Source organism: Arabidopsis lyrata (genome assembly GCF_000004255.2).
Source record: "Arabidopsis lyrata subsp. lyrata unplaced genomic scaffold ARALYscaffold_6, whole genome shotgun sequence".
Classification (NCBI taxonomy): Eukaryota; Viridiplantae; Streptophyta; class Magnoliopsida; order Brassicales; family Brassicaceae; genus Arabidopsis; species Arabidopsis lyrata.
The window spans coordinates 22,336,349-22,353,660 of NW_003302550.1; the positions used below are offsets into that span (position 1 = coordinate 22,336,349).

The window sequence follows — 17,312 nt, forward strand, 5'->3', positions numbered from 1 at the left end:
TGATTGGAGATGGCTGGTGGACATAAAAAAGTAAGGAATAGACCATATAAATAAATAAAGCATAAATCATATAAGTATTAACATTACCTTTTGATTGATAATTGGCTTACACTTTCAAGTTTATATCTGGATAATTTCATTAGCTTTTAAAAAAATATAATGTATAAAACCACTTGCTACAATTAGACGATTTTTAGATCCACGACAAAAGAAAAGATGTTCTTTTTCAATCATTCTACTTAAGCTATAGGACCAGGTTTAAACAAAACTCATGTCGGTATGTCTCTCAGTGTCAAGATCTAAAGATTTTTTTTTTTTTTTTAATAGAGAGATTGAAAGAGACAAAACTTCAATAATTTATTCATGCATGCCGCTTCGAGTGATGTTTGGGACGAAACTAATATTATATACTCTAGTTTTGGGCCTAAGGGATTACTGACTTTGGTTCAGAACCTTTTGGTATTCAAAAAAAAAAAAAGAATTGAAATTTTCGTAGCTTCTAAAAATCAAAACCGTTGATTGTCAAAAAAAAAAAAAAAAAAAAAAATCAAAACGGTCCTGAAAAAAATAAAAACTTTAGATAAACTGAAAATAAAAAGTAAAAAGGAAAAATCTTATCGTCTTCTTTGTTTGTTCGTTACAGTTTTTTTTTATAAAATCCGACAGAAACTTTAACTCAAGAGTGTGGGTCAGGTCTGTTCAATCTCTATCAAAATCCCTTTCGACTGTTCGACATCATTCATAAACACTGACGAATCAGTGAAACAATATCTCAAACCCAGAAACCAACAATAATTCATAGATTACTACTATACAAATTCTATATAATAATCTGTTTATCTTCTCTCTCTCTCTGGTGGGTTTCCCGCGTGGCTTGCGTGTTACTTCACATTCATCAGTGCTTTAGCTTCTCCTCATATGAATCTCGAGGCAATCCAGTCACTGCCTTCTCTCACTCCCCATCTCTAGGGTTTCTCACTCTTTCCCTTTTTTATACTTTATGTCATTGAATCTCTGAATTTCTTTCTCTTTTGTGGAGTACATTTGTGTAAAGCTTAGATTTTTATTTGGGTTTCAAGCAAACCAAAAAAAAAGAAACGATTTTTATGATGCCCTGATTGGATCTCCTGTTTTCTGATACACTGTCTCCTTTCGTGTCAATTCCATGTCTTTCCGTAGTAATCAGAACTGTGTTTGTTCTCAAAAGGTTTCTTTGCTAATGTTTTGTACAATTCTTCTAATTTGGGGGGATTTTATGTTGGTTCCTGTCTCTAAAGGTTCGATTTTGATGTGTTTCCTTGTTTGTAATCAGATTTGAATCTTAAAGTTTCTATTTTTATGACTTGATCTTAACAAATTGTGACTCTTTTCAGGTTAAACTGTGAGAATTTGGAGCAGCAAAAGTAACAAAACATGGCAACACTTCAAGACATTGGTGTATCAGCAGGGATAAACATCCTCACTGCATTCATTTTCTTCATAATCTTTGCTTTTTTAAGACTTCAGCCATTCAACGACAGAGTTTACTTCTCGAAATGGTACCTCAAGGGGTTAAGAAGCAGCCCTGCAAGTGGCGGTGGATTCGCGGGGCGGTTTGTGAATTTGGACTTGAGATCATACCTCAAGTTCTTGCATTGGATGCCTGAAGCTCTCAAGATGCCTGAGCGTGAGCTTATTGATCATGCTGGTTTAGACTCTGTTGTCTATCTCCGGATTTACTGGCTCGGGTATGAAAAAGATTTGGAGTCTTATTTAGTATCAGGAAGAGGAAAATAAGTAGAGTCTGTGGTCAAGATTTGATAAATAGATTATGTTTTTATGCTAATTTTGTCATCAGGAAGAGGAAATTACGTTGACTAAGTATTTAGAAAGCAGAAGCTGTTTTTATGTCTGTCCATTAGATTTTGAGTCATTTGGTAGTGAAGATTCTTTTTTTGGTTACCTTATGTTGCAGGCTTAAGATTTTTGCTCCAATAGCAATGCTTGCTTGGGCAATTCTTGTACCGGTTAATTGGACGAACAACGAGTTGGAGTTGGCTAAGCATTTAAAGAATGTTACTTCAAGTGATATTGACAAACTAACAATTTCAAATATCCCAGAGTCTTCACATAGGTTTGTTACACCAATCTCGAGTGTGTTTTTTTTCTCGGGTGCTTTAAAATGTCGGTTTTAGGTATAAATCTCGAGTTACATTGTATTGACTTTTTTCAGGTTTTGGGCTCACATCGTAATGGCCTACGCCTTCACAATCTGGACTTGTTATATGCTGATGAAGGAGTATGAGACAGTTGCTAATATGAGGCTTCAGTTTGTTGCCTCAGAAGCCCGTCGACCTGACCAGTTTACTGTAAGATTCGTATCATTTCCCATGGTTAAACTTATAACATAGCTGGTACTGATCTTGTATGCCATGACGTTTTGGCAGGTTCTTGTTAGGAATGTACCTCCGGACCCGGACGAAACTGTGAGTGAGCTTGTGGAGCATTTTTTCCTAGTCAATCACCCTGATAACTACCTCACACATCAGGTAAAATTTCTCATAAGCATTTCTTGGGGTACAAAACGATTTCTACTGGTTTTTCTTCCTTACTTCTGGAATCAATATATAGGTTGTATACAACGCAAACAAGCTCGCCGATTTGGTTGGTAAAAAGAAGAAGCTGCAGAATTGGCTTGACTACTATCAGCTCAAATACACTAGAAATAACTCTCAGACCAGACCTATTACGAAGGTACTTACAGTGTTAAACGTGATGATTCTGATGTTTTTTTTCAGCTAGCTCTTGCTCTGTTAAGTAAATAACCCTCTTCTCGCTTCTTTTTATCAAACCCAGCTTGGTTGCCTTGGCTTGTGTGGACAAAAAGTTGACGCAATCGAACATTACATTGCTGAAGTTGATAAAACATCAAAAGAGGTAAGCTTTGTGGTCTGTCTGCTTTCCATTTTTGTGCCATCTTATGCCTAATGTTCCTTTTTGGTTCAAAATCTTCACTGTTTGAAGATTGCTGAAGAGAGGGAGAATGTGGTGAATGATCAAAAGTCAATCATGCCAGCGTCTTTTGTCTCCTTCAAAACCCGTTGGGCTGCTGCTGTTTGCGCTCAGACCACACAGACCCGAAACCCAACCGAATGGCTAACCGAATGGGCTGCAGAGCCGTGTGATGTGTATTGGCCAAACCTTGCGATTCCATATGTTTCTTTGACTGTAAGAAATTTGGTTATGAATGTAGCCTTCTTCTTCCTTACCTTCTTTTTTATCATCCCTATCGCGTTTGTACAATCTCTTGCTACCGTTGAGGGAATTGAGAAAGTTGCGCCGTTCTTGAAAGTCATTATCGAAGAGTGAGTTCTCTTCTTTTCTGACATTGTTCCATTCTTCATGACAGTGGACCTGATTGATTATCCTTTTTATTCGCAGTAAATTCGTAAAATCGCTGATACAAGGTCTGCTAGCCGGTATTGTGCTGAAGCTTTTCCTCATCTTTCTGCCAGGCATACTGATGACCATGTCCAAATTTGAAGGCTTTACTTCAGTTTCATCCTTAGAAAGACGATCCGCGTCTAGATATTACATCTTTAACTTAGTAAACGTCTTTCTTGGAAATGTTATCGCTGGAGCTGCGTTTGAGCAGCTTAACTCTTTCCTCAATCAGTCGCCTAATCAGTATGCGACTCTCTATATCTGTTTTTTTCGTTCTTTCTGGGTGATGGGCTTTTCTAAGGACTCTTCTTTTTCAATCTGTGCAGAATCCCTAAGACAATTGGCATGGCGATACCGATGAAAGCAACCTTCTTTATCACATATATAATGGTTGATGGTTGGGCAGGAGTTGCAGGAGAGATTCTTATGTTAAAACCTCTCATTATATACCACCTCAAAAACGCACTCTTGGTGAAAACAGAGAAAGACAGAGAGGAAGCAATGAACCCGGGAAGCATCGGTTTCAACACTGGAGAGCCTCAGATACAGCTTTACTTCCTTCTCGGTCTTGTCTATGCTCCCGTGACACCAATGCTTCTTCCTTTTATCTTAATCTTCTTTGCGCTTGCTTACGTCGTATATCGCCATCAGGTAAATGTAGTTTCTTCCTCGCCTAAATTTGATCAAACTGGCTAGTTTGAAGAGATTATACACAGATCTTCAAACTTGAACTTTTTTTTTGTTTTTTTCTTATTATCAGATCATAAATGTGTATAATCAAGAGTATGAGAGCGCTGCTGCGTTTTGGCCAGATGTTCATGGACGGGTTATAACGGCATTGATCATATCTCAGTTGCTTCTGATGGGTTTGTTGGGTACAAAACATGCCGCTTTTGCTGCACCGTTTCTCATCGCTCTTCCCGTTATTACTATCGGTTTCCACCGCTTCTGTAAAGGCCGTTATGAACCCGCCTTTATCCGATACCCCTTACAGGTCAGTTTCTTCTACATATCTGTAAAATTCACAGCTACGTAGATTTATATTTTTCAGTTTAGTTCGATTTTTGTCAATGTTTGGATCAGTTCAACCGGATTGGACACACTATTACTCCTACCATTATAATCTTTGTAATATATATTGCGATTCCTCATCGGTTTTACGAGCCCGGAGATGGCAAAATGTTGATTATTTTACAGGAAGCTATGATGAAAGATACATTGGAAAGAGCAAGAGAGCCAAATCTGAACCTGAAAGGTTACTTGCAAGACGCTTATATTCATCCTGTTTTCAAAGGCGGTGATGACGACGACGGTGACATGATTGGAAAATTGGAGAATGAAGTCATCATAGTGCCAACAAAACGCCAATCGCGGAGGAACACTCCCGCGCCAAGCCGAATCAGCGGTGAATCTTCTCCATCTTTGGCCGTTATTAACGGTAAAGAAGTCTAGTTTAACAGCTTCAGTAAAAGTATCTGCATACAACTTAAGTATGAATATAGTTCATGTATGTATGTACTTCTCATATGTATATAGAGAGGTTTGTGTTTTTTGCTTAGAGACGTTGATGGGTTTTTATTGTTGAAGTATTAAAGTTTCGGGGTCTTTATTAGAATAATATAATTATTACTGGAGCACTAAATGGTAACATCAAAAATATATTCAGCTGAATTCAGCCAGATTCAGCAATTTCCTAGTCACCATTTGCATAAAACTAAATTCAGTTCAATTCAGCCAAATTCAGCAATTTTTTCAAAACTAACAGATATGTAGATATGTTTATTTCTGGTAAAAATTCATATAATAAAGAATACACAACTCGAATTAAAATATTTTGGATATGAGAAATTACAAATCAAATTTATATTTTAAAATAAGTCATACTATACAGATACAAATACGATATTGTATCATTCAGACACATAAAATTACTACCAGAATAGACAAGAGATGAATTTATGTTCGAATAATTATAGATATTTTTGGATAATTTTAATAACTTTAAACTAATCTAAAATAAATTTTTAAAATTCGCAAAAAACAACTCATACATATGCTAAAATATTTTTTAAAATATCAAAGTTTTGATAATTCTATTAATCATTTTCGTCATATTATCATGTTAATTTTTGATATTAATTTTTCAATAATGTTTTGACAAAAATTTCATTAATTATTTATATATTTTTAACAGTTCAAAAATTAAATATGATAAAATAATCCAATTTTGCTAACCAATATATTATTTATATTATTATTAGTTTTAGATAATTTTAGTACTTATTTATTAATATAAGAGTTACTTAGACAATTAGATAATTTTATCTATTTTATTTAGATATTTCTTAGTTATTCTACTGATTAAGATTCATAATTATTTGACGATATTTTTCAATTTAAGTCTTAATTATTTTGACAGATTTTACCAAAAATCACAAAAAAAAATCAGTTAGATTCAGCAGTTACCATTTAGAAATGTAAAAATTCAGCTAGATTCAGCTAAAAATCACTAAAACTTCAGCCAGATTCCGCAATTCAGCCGGATTCAGCCAGATTCCTCGGTTACCATTTAGACCGGTGTTTTTTCAAACATTCGATTTGTTTTTAATTCCCACATGTCAATCTTTCCAAACAAAATATACGAAGAGTTTGTAGAAGTAAACAAAAGATATAAACAATAATAATAAAACAACAATTGCATAATTTTGTATTCAACAGAAATTATATAGAACTTAAAGAAAGCTACATTACAAAACATGAAATCTTTCTTTTATCTAATAATAGAGATAATTCGTCAAAACATAAAAAAAGAGGTACATGATTTATACCTCGTCGATATCCTAACGATTAAAAAACCGTAATTACTGATTTAAAAACAGTATATATATCGACAACATAACAATGTTTATACAAAGCCATGTTAAAAATAAGATATTGAATCTTATTTATAGATGTAATGATTTCACATCGTTGAGATCCTAAGAAAAAAATAACGCAATTACTTTTTGCACAATAGTTGCAATCTCAACTCCGAACCGAATGGCGTAGAGAAATGTTACCCAAGTCATTTTTGCGGAAACTACGATAGATGTATTTCAAAAAAGGTAGACAAAAGATGAAGTATCAAGGCTAATTTGTAAAAAATGAACTGTGAATAATGCAAAGAAAATGAAGTATTGAGGCTAATTTATAGAGGGTGAATTGTGAATCAAGCAATGCCAATGGGCTGTGAACTCTTCTCGTAAATCTGTAAAATCATTTAAGACAGTGCATAGATATTAAAGAGAGTCAATGAATCTATAAATTCCAACTTCGTAACTTGCTGAGTTTGGTGGGAATATGGAACGTTCTACTATAATCTAAAGCAAGGTTTATTTTTTCTCTAGTTTGGGCCTTGAGTTTGTTCTTAAGTGATATACATTTTGGATTATTTAAAGCCGACCAAACATTAAATGCATTCGTACAAAAAGTCATATCTGTTTTGATAGCGCAAATCATACATTCTCAGAGCATCTCCAATCCACCTCTATATTTGCATCTAAACTCTATTTTAGAGGCAAATTTACTCCAACCCACCTCTATTCTCACCTCTAAAATAGAGATCTCTTTTTTTTTCTCTATATATAGAGGTGAGAATAGAGAATCTCTATTATTTCCTCTATAAATAGAGTTAAACTTTTTAGAGGAAAAAATAGAGGAATACATTGGAGTAAAAATAGAGAAAACTTACCTCTATTATAGAGATAGAGATAAAAATAGGGAAATACATTGGAGATGGTCTCAAATGTGATATCTTTCACCCAAACCAAAACCAAAGCAATGTGTCAAATTCAACAAAACACAATACAATCGATCTCCTAAAATTTTACGATTATGGCAATTTGATCCAACCATTAAAAAATCTGGTCACACAACCAAAACATGTTATTTTTCTATAGATACATATTCACTTGGAAGCAAAGGAAGATGTGAGGACGAACATCAAAAGAGCGAATCTATCAAGAGATTGATCACACACATAAGCTAAATCGACCATATGCTCTCACCTACGCTATAATAGGTGCTTCAACTTTACGTTGAAAAACAAACTCTTCTTCCAATTATTCTTATCAAAATCTTTGGTTTGAATCAAATCCACCATCCAACGTAACCACATTTACCTCTCGCAGAGCTCCAATCTCATTTTGAGGATTACATCGTGCTAAACCCTCCTATCTTTTTTGGGACCTTTCGATCAGTAACGTTGTCTAATTATGTTTACAGATAGTTATTGGAAGGGACAATCTCCATGATGACATAACCATGTCTTTCTCTTCATATCAATGTGATATTATTCTTGCTCAACTCAAAAAATATTTTTAGCCGTTAGACCAAATGATAACTGTTAAAAAAAAAAGTTCTGTTGACGAAAACGACGTCGTTTCGTTAATTTTATTTCCAACTGATCTCAATTTTCAAGGTTCAAAAGAGCACACACTTATCTCCAATTATCCACTGAAACATTCATCGTCTCCGGCAAAAAAAAACCAGAATGAGCTCTCATCAAATCCTCCAATTTCGCTCTGACCCATTTGTGCTGTCACACTGTTGCCGCCATACACACCTCACCAGCTCTCTAACGCTTCAATCTCCTCTAAAGCAGCCTTTTTCCGGTCTTCGTTTCCGGTGGCGTCGCTCTAATCACGGCGGAGTCAGGAGCTCAACGACGGAGGCTCAGAGTAACAATGGGAACCGAAAAGAAGAAGCTTTGGTGTCGGAAACAGCGACGACGACGATTGAATTGAAAAGGGTCTATCCATTTCACGAAATTGAGCCCAAGTGGCAGCGTTATTGGGAAGATAACCGAACTTTTCGGACACCAGACGATGTCGATACTTCGAAACCTAAGTTCTACGTCCTCGACATGTTTCCATATCCAAGGTCTCTTCTTTTTTTAAGTTGATTATGTAGAAAGTTCACAACTTTGACTAATTGAGAAGCTACTTCAGCATAAAGTTGTGGTTTTTCATAAGTTTCCAGAAATTTTAGTAGCATTCTTGGATTTTGTATTGATGATAGGTTTAAGGATTTGGGTTTTGTGAAAAAGATGAAATTTTTGTGTGTTGTGGTTTGTTCTTCAGTGGAGCAGGATTACATGTGGGACATCCATTGGGTTATACAGCAACTGATATTTTAGCGAGGCTTAGGCGAATGCAAGGTTATAATGTTTTGCATCCTATGGGATGGGATGCTTTTGGATTGCCTGCAGAACAATATGCTATTGAGGTCCATTTTCTTTTTTCTCAAGTCATTATGGATGCTTTTGTTCATAAAATTTGGTGTCCTTATGAGTATTTGTAATCTGCGTTGCAGACAGGAACCCATCCGAAAACTACGACATTGAAGAACATTGACCGCTTTCGTTTACAGGTGATGTATTTGTTTCAGTTTAGCACTAGCCTAGAAAATTCAGTTTTCTTAAATGTTCATCTTTTTCCATGAATGATGAAATTTCAAAGTTCTGATACCAGTTGTGTTGTGAAAATTTTATGCTTGTTTGCAGTCTATCTCTAATCTTGATCATCTTCAATTTTTCGGATTACTGATCCTTGAAGATTATGCAAAAGGGTCTTTAATAATGTTTAGATGTAGTATTGCTGCTTCGGACTGTTTGCTTAGGTCTACCACTGGAGTAAAGATCCGAGGACCTTTATGAATGTGCTTCTTTTTGTTTGTTTGCAGCTCAAATCACTGGGCTTCTCATACGATTGGGACCGTGAGCTTTCTACAACAGAGCCAGACTATTATAAATGGACACAATGGATCTTTCTTCAGCTTTATAAGAGAGGTTTGGCATATCAGGTCAAAATCATTTTCTGGTTCAAAAGTTAAAACCGTGCATTTGTGTATAGAAAAGTTCTTTGAAAGATTGTAAATTCAGGCTGAAGTACCCGTCAATTGGTGCCCAGCTCTTGGTACTGTTTTGGCCAATGAGGAAGTGGTGGATGGTGTTAGTGAGCGTGGTGGCCACCCGGTTATAAGAAAGGTACTATCTATTACCATATGGGAATATTATATCGTTTTCCCCCTTTCGAAATCTGTATTCCTCTGTTTTGAAAATTCTCATGAATTTTACAGTGACATTGTTTATTACCAAGCAGCCGATGAGGCAATGGATGCTGAAGATTACTGCGTACGCTGATCGTCTTCTGGAAGATTTAGACGAACTTGAGTGGCCTGAAAGTATAAAGGAAATGCAAAGAAACTGGATAGGAAGATCCGAAGGAGCTGAATTGAACTTTTCAATTCTTGATGGCGAAGGCCGAGAAACCGACAAAAAGATTACAGTTTACACCACGAGGCCAGATACACTTTTTGGAGCAACGTATGCTTAAAGGATTAATTATATTTATGATTTAACATCTGAAATCTTGATCTTGATTGTCTTAATATGATCTGTTCTCCCATTCGCAGTTACATGGTTGTGGCACCAGAGCATCATTTGTTGTCGTACTTTGTAACCGCAGAACAGAAACAGCAAGTAAGAGTTTTTTCTTCTTTCGATTATTCAACTTGCCTTTCTGATTTGCATGAGTCCTCTCTTATGGTTACAGGTTGAGGAATACAAAGATTTCGCTTCGAGAAAAAGTGATCTTGAGAGAACAGAACTTCAGAAGGACAAGACGGGCGTATTCACTGGATGTTATGCGAAAAATCCAGCTAATGGTGATGCTATTCCCATATGGGTAGCTGACTATGTTCTAGCAAGGTCAGTTCAGTCTAACTATTTATATTGCTTTGAACTGAATTTGTGTGAAACAGAGAACGTTGTTATATGTGACAGTTATGGAACTGGAGCAATCATGGCAGTCCCAGCTCATGATACTCGGGACAATGAGTTCGCGTTGAAGTATAACATCCCGGTCAAGTGGGTAGTGAAAAATGAGGCAAATTTAAGTGATGATGCCAAGCAGGTTTATCCTGGATTGGGCATAATTGAAAATTCATCAAGTTCAGAGACAGGACTTGACATAAATCAACTATCTAGCAAAGAAGCTGGTTTAAAAGTTATTGAATGGTCTGAGAGAACCGGCAATGGAAAGAAAAAGGTTCATCTTCATGTCTTTCTCATTTGGATTATGTAAAAAGTGTTGTTCTTGTTTCTTACTCAAAAGGCTTTTGGCAGGTAAATTACAAGTTGAGGGATTGGCTATTTGCACGGCAGCGTTACTGGGGTGAACCTATCCCGATTTTAATTTTGGATGAGTCTGGTGAAACTATTGCTGTTTCAGAATCTGAACTGCCACTCACTTTGCCTGAGTTAAATGATTTTACGCCCACTGGAACCGGGGAACCACCACTGTCAAAAGCAGTTTCATGGGTATGTTTTGCGGTTAATAGGATTAGTTTTTGGGTATGCCATGGACATTTTGGTTATGATCGATGACTTTGCAGGTGAACACCGTAGATCCCTCAACAGGAAAACCTGCCAAAAGAGAAACAAGCACTATGCCACAATGGGCTGGGTCTTGCTGGTAGATGTTTATCTTTAAACTATTTACCCTTCTTGGTTCTTGTATATAATCTCCTCGTTACACAAAATTTATCTCCCATTTGAGAATCCTTGATACTCTCATTTAGTGATACTTCGATAGGCTAGGCCGAAGTCGATCTAGAACCTTGTTGAATATAGTACCTGGTGTGTTGTTGACGGATGTTGATTTTAATACTGAGAAACTAAAGAAAATTACATGATTTTTCAGGTACTATCTGAGATTCATGGACCCGAAAAACCCTGAAGCATTAGTTGACAAGGAAAAAGAAAAGTGAGAGCATTTCAGAATGCAATCATTTACCTGCCATTGAAGTACAATTTGTTGCTTTTGGCCAGATCTTTAAGTTTTTTTTTCGTGTGGCAGATACTGGAGCCCAGTAGATGTATATGTTGGTGGTGCTGAACATGCTGTTTTACATTTACTATACTCGAGGTTTTGGCACAAGGTGTGTATCCTTTGAAACCTCCCCTTTTTTAAGCTATATTGTGATCTAACTACAAATTTTGTTACTGCATCATTCCAGGTACTTTATGACATTGGTGTTGTCTCTACGAAAGAACCATTCAAATGTGTCATAAATCAAGGAATCATCCTTGGGGAAGTAAGTCGGTCTTTCTCACCGCCTTTTTCAAATTGACAATTTCGTTGAATATTTTCTTCTTAATAGTGTTACTTTTGCAGGTCCAATATACAGCTTGGAAAGATCAAGAAGGAATTTATGTATCTGCAGATACTGAAGAACGGTTAAATGAACATCAGCAAGTGACTATCCCGGAAGAAAAAGTATGAATCTTCTTTCTCATTCACTAAAACTGATATGCTCTCCAGTGTCATTTAACCTTATGATTTTTAATGGTCTAGGTTATGAAGTCCGGAGATCATTTTGTTCTGAAGGAAGATCCTAGCATTCGTTTGATTCCACGCGTTTATAAAATGAGCAAAAGTAGAGGAAATGTCGTAAATCCTGATGATGTTGTGTTAGAGCATGGTGCAGATTCTCTGCGTTTGTATGAGATGTTCATGGGACCATTTAGGTAAATCTCAATCCCAATCCCAGATTCATTTTTTCGGGTTTTCTCACTTTCTCAGTGTTTATATCTGCCTGCATTTCCTTCTACTAGGGACTCAAAAACTTGGAACACGAGTGGGATTGAAGGTGTGCATCGTTTCTTGGCAAGAACATGGAGACTAGTCATCGGTTTGCCTCAATCCGACGGTTCTTTCAAAGATGGAACCATAGTGACTGATGATGAACCAACCCTTGAACAGCTCCGAACTCTTCATAAATGCATAGCTAAGGTCATCTCATTCCCCAAAATGATCCCTTTGCGGTTTGGATACATCTTACTTAAGATCGAGATGTAAAATTTGCAGGTGACAGAGGAAATTGAGAGTACACGATTCAACACGGGAATTTCAGGGATGATGGAGTTGGTTAATGCAGCATATAAGGTTAATCTTAGGCTCTTATATCAGTCAGCTTTGCCTTTTCACTTTACAAGTACTGATTGTTTCTCTGATTTCTTCTTACTTTGACAGTGGAATAATCAACCTAGAAGAATCATTGAGCCTTTTGTTCTTTTGCTCTCACCTTATGCGCCTCACATGGCTGAAGAGCTTTGGTCGCGGTTAGGCCATCCGAATTCTCTGGCCTATGAAAGCTTCCCTAAGGTAGAGATAGTAAACTGAACATATAAACACAACAGAGGAAAGTGTTTTGTTGTACTGATTATTTTTGGTCTTTATCCAGGCAAACCCGGATTACTTAAAGAACACAACTATTGTTCTTCCAGTTCAGATAAACGGCAAAACAAGAGGCACCATAGAGGTTGAAGAAGGATGTTCTGAAGATGATGCTTTTGTTCTAGCTTCACAGGACGAGAAACTCAGGAAATATCTAGATGGACAATCTATCAAGAAGCGAATCTATGTGCCTGGGAAGATCCTCAACGTTATCCTAGACCGGACTAATGTCAAGGTCGCTACAAAGTAGGATTTAGAAAGAAAAAAAAACAATTACAGAACCTGTCAAATGAACAAAATTTATCTTGGGTTAACTCAAGGGGCGTTAACTCAAATTCTCTATTGAACAGTTTCCATTATATAGAAAAAGATTCTTCTAGCAAAAGATCTGTTCTTAGATAACATCAGAAGCAACAGTTCCTTCTTTCCATCCTCTTTGCCGAGCTCGAAGCTCCCACATGTAAGATAGTCTTCTCTGTTCATCTAGAGTTGCCTCTGCTTTCTCTCTTGCTAGCTCACATGTTTCCATCCCCATACTGCATTTATCAGCCTCTTTCTGATACTGAGACGCCGCTTTCTTAGCATCTAGCAGCAACCTATCTGCACGCCATTCGTCTTCTTGAGCTTGTGCTTCTCTTAGCTTCAGCTCTTCAGCTACCATTTCAGTGAAACTACTCTCGTTCTCTTCACTCCCTTCCTCGTGCCTCATGCAATCTTGGCAATGAAACAAGAACCAACAAAAATGCGCATGAAATCAGCAACATTTTAGCATTCTTACTAAATATATAAAAAGTTATTGCCAGAAAAATACTCACCCAAGAAACTGTGATTGCTTAATCCTGCAGAAGAAACATTGAATCAAACGCATCAAAAGTTGGGTTTTGTGACCAAGGAAAGAAGAAAGGAATGACAACAATAATGATGATTACCGTCGGGGATGGAGAGGAGAGGCTGAGAAGAACAGTCACATACACAAGGTGGGCAAGAGGAGTGGAGAGAATCTGCAATGGTCTCGTTGAGATGCCAATACAGAGATGGTCCTGCAATGTAGGCGACAATACACAATCCCATTACCACTGTTACCACCTTCGCCGTCTTCTTCTGCCTTCTGGTCATCTCTCTCTTTATTACTTTCTTTCTGCAAATTAATGGTGTCTTCTCTTTTGTTTGAATCTTAGAAGATTCTCAGTAACTGTTCTCCTTGAAATCTCCCCCAAGTATTGGATCCCTTCCAAACTTCACGCATTACTAGATCCTATTTTTAGTAAAGCAATTATATAATTTATGTTATAATTATGTTTGACACTTGAGCCATGGTTACATTATTAGAATGATCACATAGATTCTTTGAACCAAACTGCATCATTTCCCTGCTAAGAAGTTTTAACAGAGACACTGTTTCATCTGAATGTGATGTATGATTCATGAAAAATGTTGTGGTTTTCCCGTTTATCTCGATTTTGCTCCATCCCGGGAGCTTTTTCAGGCCGAGAGACCTCATCTGATTCCATGATTCACTCACATCGTCCCATCTCTTCATCGCAGCAAAAGAATGTCCAAGTCTAACGTAATGTCCAGCGTCAACTGGCTTCAACTCGATCATATCCCGACAAATTATATCTTCGACCTCTGTTTTCCCATTTGCATGGCTAGCATCGAGTATTATACCCAAGACATCAATTGAAGGTCTCGTAAAGTTCTCTTTGTAGAACTTGAACGCATCTTCTACTCTCTTAGCTCTACATAGAAGATCAACCACACAAGCAAGGTGTTCGTGATTCGGTTCAACACCAAAATCTCTAACCATTGAACTGAATATTTTCAAACCTTGCTGAACCATTCCATTATGGCTGCAAGATGAGAGAACCGCAAGAAAAATCACGTGGTTCGGCTTCATTCCAAAGTGAAGAAACTCTGAGTAAATTTCCAAAGCAATATCCCCTTTACCATGAAAACCATACCCTGCAATGAGTGTTCCCCATGAAACAACATCTTTCCATGTGATCGAATTGAAACACCTCTGTGCAGCTTCTAAGTAGCCACATTTCGAATACATATCAACCAGAGCCGTATCAACCAAGGTACATGGCCTGATGAAGCTTCTGATTACAATACAGTGGATCATTCTCCCTACTGGGAGAGCTCCAGCAGATGAACAGGCTTGTAAAAGTGAGACAACTGTCAATGAATCAACTTGTTGCACGGTTTTGAACTTCATTTCTTCAAACAACAACAATGCCTTACACAGATCTCCGTGCTGGGCATGTCCGGATATAATTGCATTCCACGAAACTAAGTCTCTTTCATTCATCCGTTCAAAAAGAATTAAACTTTTATCCAAATGGCCACACTTTGCATACATTGTGATAAAAGAGTTTAAAGCAGGAGTGTCTAGTGTATATCCTTGCCTCAGTACATAACCATGGACTGAAGCGCCAAGATCAAAGGAACCCAATTGAGCACAAGATGCTACAACACTAGCTATTGCTTCACTCGATAGGTCTGATCCTGAATGTAACATTTCCGAGAAAACAATCAGTGCCTTTTCCGCTCTACCCAACCGCATAAGTCCTGATATCATGACTGTCCAGCAAACAACATCCTTATCAGGAATGGTTTCGAGTACTCGATATGAAGCTTCCTCCTCTCCACATTTTAAGTACATAGTTATCAACGCCGTTCTGAGATGCATGTCTCCGTCGAAACCAGTTCCAACAATTTGGCAGTGCAACATTCTTCCCATTTCAAGATCACACATTGTTCCACTCACTGAAAGTGATGCTCCAAATGTCTGTTGATCAGGTCTTAAACCATCATCTCTCATTCTGTACAAAAGCTTCAATATTTCAGACATATTAGCAACAAAAGCAAACCCTGAAATCATTGTGTTCCATGAAACCATATCTCGTTGCTCCATCTGATCAAATAACTCCTTAGCATCTCCAACACGATCACACTTGCAATACAGATTCAACATAGAGTTCATCACAGCTATATCACACTCAAACCCATAAACTAACGCAAAGGCATGTAAACACTGTAACTGCGTAATCTCCGAAATCCCACTCAACATTTCCAAAAACGTAACCGGACTCGGTTTAATCCCCTGAAATCTCATCTCTTTCACCAACGAACACGCTTCTCCAAAAATTCCAGCGCGTGAGTAACACCCAATCATCGCAGTCCAGTGTACCACATCTCTGTCACGCATTTCGTCGAACACTTTCCGAGCATGACCCAAGAGTCCAAATTTCGCATAAAGATTGACCAATGAAGACGAGATGTATGAATCAGAAGAGAACCCATTAACGAGAACCTTCTGATGAATCGAGAGACCAAAAGATAGGAGCTGAAGAGAAGTACAGGCTTTGAGAAGACTAGGGAAAGTAAAAGTATCAGGTAAGAGTTTATTAGCGAGCATGGAAGAGAATGTGGAGAGAACTTGCTTGTGATCGCCATGAGATGATAAATGGTTAATGTGAGAGTTGAAGTACTTGGTGGAGTTTAACACAGACGAACGTCTGATCATAGCTCCATGGTTTTGATCAAAACGTGAATAACGAAAACGACACTAATGAAGAAGATATTGAATTTATTTAATGGTTTACTTATCAGGTTTATATCAACCCGAACCAAAATGAACCAGACCGAACCATACCGAAATTTAAAACTATAAATTTACGAATTATTATTACTCTTCGTGTTAATCAAGAAGGTGTTTAATACTAACTAAATCTATGGTTAGATATTAAACACAAGTTACTTAGGGCGCAAGCTTCAGTTTGAATAAAAGAGAAAGAGGAGGAACGGCTAGTTGACTGTACGGACACGCGAGACCCGTTAGGCGTCGAGCTTATCCAAACCAAAAGCTTGAGCACTTGTACGGTTTTGTCTATATGTGTGAGCTGTCTTTGGTAAAGCAAGGCTAAGAGAGGATGCGATTGTCTTTTGTGCATACCCCTTAGACCTAAAGTTTGTCCTCTATAAAACCAGAGCGTTTCTCCACATTTGTAACACACACTAATCATCAATACGATTCTCTCTTTCTCCAAACATGGTTCTTCTTACTTATCCAACTTAAATCTTTCATGGTATCAGAGCAAGTTCCTATTATTAAATCTTTCATCTTCCTTTCAATCTGTTTTTGTTCTGTTTTGAAATCTTGTTTCTAAAACGATTTGGTCGATTTCTTCTTACCGGTTCTTCATAAAAGTTATCAGCTTGTGAAGGGTGTTGCGATTGATCTGTGGTGGTTCTTCTCTTCGGTTAAAGCTTCAAACTTTCTGAGATTTATGTGGGTTGATCATCAAGACGAGTTAAAGAGGAGAAGTTATTCAAGGTTTTGACTTTCTTACCCAAAGGTTGGATCTTTATCATCCTTAAGTCCAGATTCTTAGATACTTACGACACTAGGCTCAAAACTTAAGCTTCGATAGAGTAGTGGTTGCGGATTGGTTGTTTTGCTGTTACGGTTGTTGAAGAAAGTCGATACCTTCTTAATCTGCTTGTGATTATTGCTTTCTGTGACTGTTGAAAATGACTCTTACGGTTCAGAAAATGAGTGATACGTTTAAGGATCTGAAGTTTTCGGTTACTTTCAATGGTAACAAT

General features: G+C 37.2%; 4 protein-coding genes across 5 annotated transcripts; 2 read left to right on the top strand and 2 right to left on the bottom strand.

Moving 5' to 3' along the window:
• The first annotated feature begins 553 nt into the window (after window positions 1–553).
• Window positions 554–5,057, top strand: LOC9308758 (protein OSCA1). 2 transcript variants are annotated; one of them, XM_002872643.2, is made up of 12 exons: window positions 554–970; window positions 1,374–1,727; window positions 1,955–2,113; window positions 2,213–2,348; window positions 2,427–2,528; window positions 2,611–2,733; window positions 2,836–2,916; window positions 3,004–3,344; window positions 3,421–3,666; window positions 3,750–4,074; window positions 4,184–4,417; window positions 4,621–5,057. In XM_002872643.2, the coding sequence occupies exons 2-12, from the start codon at window positions 1,414–1,416 to the stop codon at window positions 4,873–4,875; spliced, it is 2,316 nt and encodes a 771-aa protein (XP_002872689.1). In that variant the 5' UTR covers window positions 554–970; window positions 1,374–1,413; the 3' UTR covers window positions 4,876–5,057. The 2 variants fall into 2 exon arrangements, with proteins under 2 accessions (XP_002872689.1, XP_020877640.1); XM_021021981.1 differs by lacking the exon at window positions 554–970 and adding an exon at window positions 987–1,277.
• Window positions 5,058–7,954: 2,897 nt separating this feature from the next.
• LOC9308759 (leucine--tRNA ligase, chloroplastic/mitochondrial) lies at window positions 7,955–12,951 on the top strand. The gene is made up of 20 exons (XM_021021977.1): window positions 7,955–8,343; window positions 8,544–8,688; window positions 8,776–8,832; window positions 9,145–9,264; window positions 9,344–9,448; window positions 9,564–9,787; window positions 9,877–9,943; window positions 10,017–10,171; window positions 10,247–10,511; window positions 10,589–10,783; window positions 10,858–10,937; window positions 11,166–11,228; window positions 11,322–11,403; window positions 11,482–11,559; window positions 11,640–11,741; window positions 11,820–11,992; window positions 12,080–12,257; window positions 12,333–12,410; window positions 12,498–12,629; window positions 12,709–12,951. Exons 1-20 carry the CDS (start codon window positions 7,955–7,957, stop codon window positions 12,949–12,951), a joined length of 2,931 nt encoding a protein of 976 aa, XP_020877636.1.
• Window positions 12,890–13,882, bottom strand: LOC9310863. The gene is made up of 3 exons (XM_002874750.2): window positions 13,631–13,882; window positions 13,517–13,540; window positions 12,890–13,415 (listed from the first exon to the last, which is right to left on the bottom strand). Exons 1-3 carry the CDS (start codon window positions 13,815–13,817, stop codon window positions 13,096–13,098), a joined length of 531 nt encoding a protein of 176 aa, XP_002874796.2. The 5' UTR covers window positions 13,818–13,882; the 3' UTR covers window positions 12,890–13,095.
• An 83-nt stretch (window positions 13,883–13,965) lies between these two features.
• LOC9310864 (pentatricopeptide repeat-containing protein At4g04370) lies at window positions 13,966–16,393 on the bottom strand. The gene has a single exon (XM_002874751.2). The coding sequence runs from the start codon at window positions 16,228–16,230 to the stop codon at window positions 13,984–13,986; it is 2,247 nt and encodes a 748-aa protein (XP_002874797.1). The 5' UTR covers window positions 16,231–16,393; the 3' UTR covers window positions 13,966–13,983.
• Between the last annotated feature and the right edge of the window lie 919 nt (window positions 16,394–17,312).

Bases quoted from the DNA above. Each gene is read 5' to 3' on its own strand.
- LOC9308758 (XM_002872643.2), top strand. From the start codon at position 1,414: ATGGCAACACTTCAAGACATTGGTGTATCAGCAGGGATAAACATCCTC. The intron at 2,529-2,610 runs GTAAAATTTCTC...ATCAATATATAG, and splicing joins ATAACTACCTCACACATCAG to GTTGTATACAACGCAAACAA. The intron at 2,734-2,835 runs GTACTTACAGTG...TATCAAACCCAG, and splicing joins AGACCAGACCTATTACGAAG to CTTGGTTGCCTTGGCTTGTG.
- LOC9308759 (XM_021021977.1), top strand. From the start codon at position 7,955: ATGAGCTCTCATCAAATCCTCCAATTTCGCTCTGACCCATTTGTGCTG. The intron at 10,938-11,165 runs GTAGATGTTTAT...ATGATTTTTCAG, and splicing joins CAATGGGCTGGGTCTTGCTG to GTACTATCTGAGATTCATGG. The intron at 12,258-12,332 runs GTCATCTCATTC...TAAAATTTGCAG, and splicing joins TTCATAAATGCATAGCTAAG to GTGACAGAGGAAATTGAGAG.
- LOC9310863 (XM_002874750.2), bottom strand. From the start codon at position 13,817: ATGACCAGAAGGCAGAAGAAGACGGCGAAGGTGGTAACAGTGGTAATG. The intron at 13,541-13,630 runs GTAATCATCATT...TTTCTTCTGCAG, and splicing joins TCTCCTCTCCATCCCCGACG to GATTAAGCAATCACAGTTTC. The intron at 13,416-13,516 runs GTGAGTATTTTT...TTCATTGCCAAG, and splicing joins AAGCAATCACAGTTTCTTGG to ATTGCATGAGGCACGAGGAA.
- LOC9310864 (XM_002874751.2), bottom strand. From the start codon at position 16,230: ATGATCAGACGTTCGTCTGTGTTAAACTCCACCAAGTACTTCAACTCT.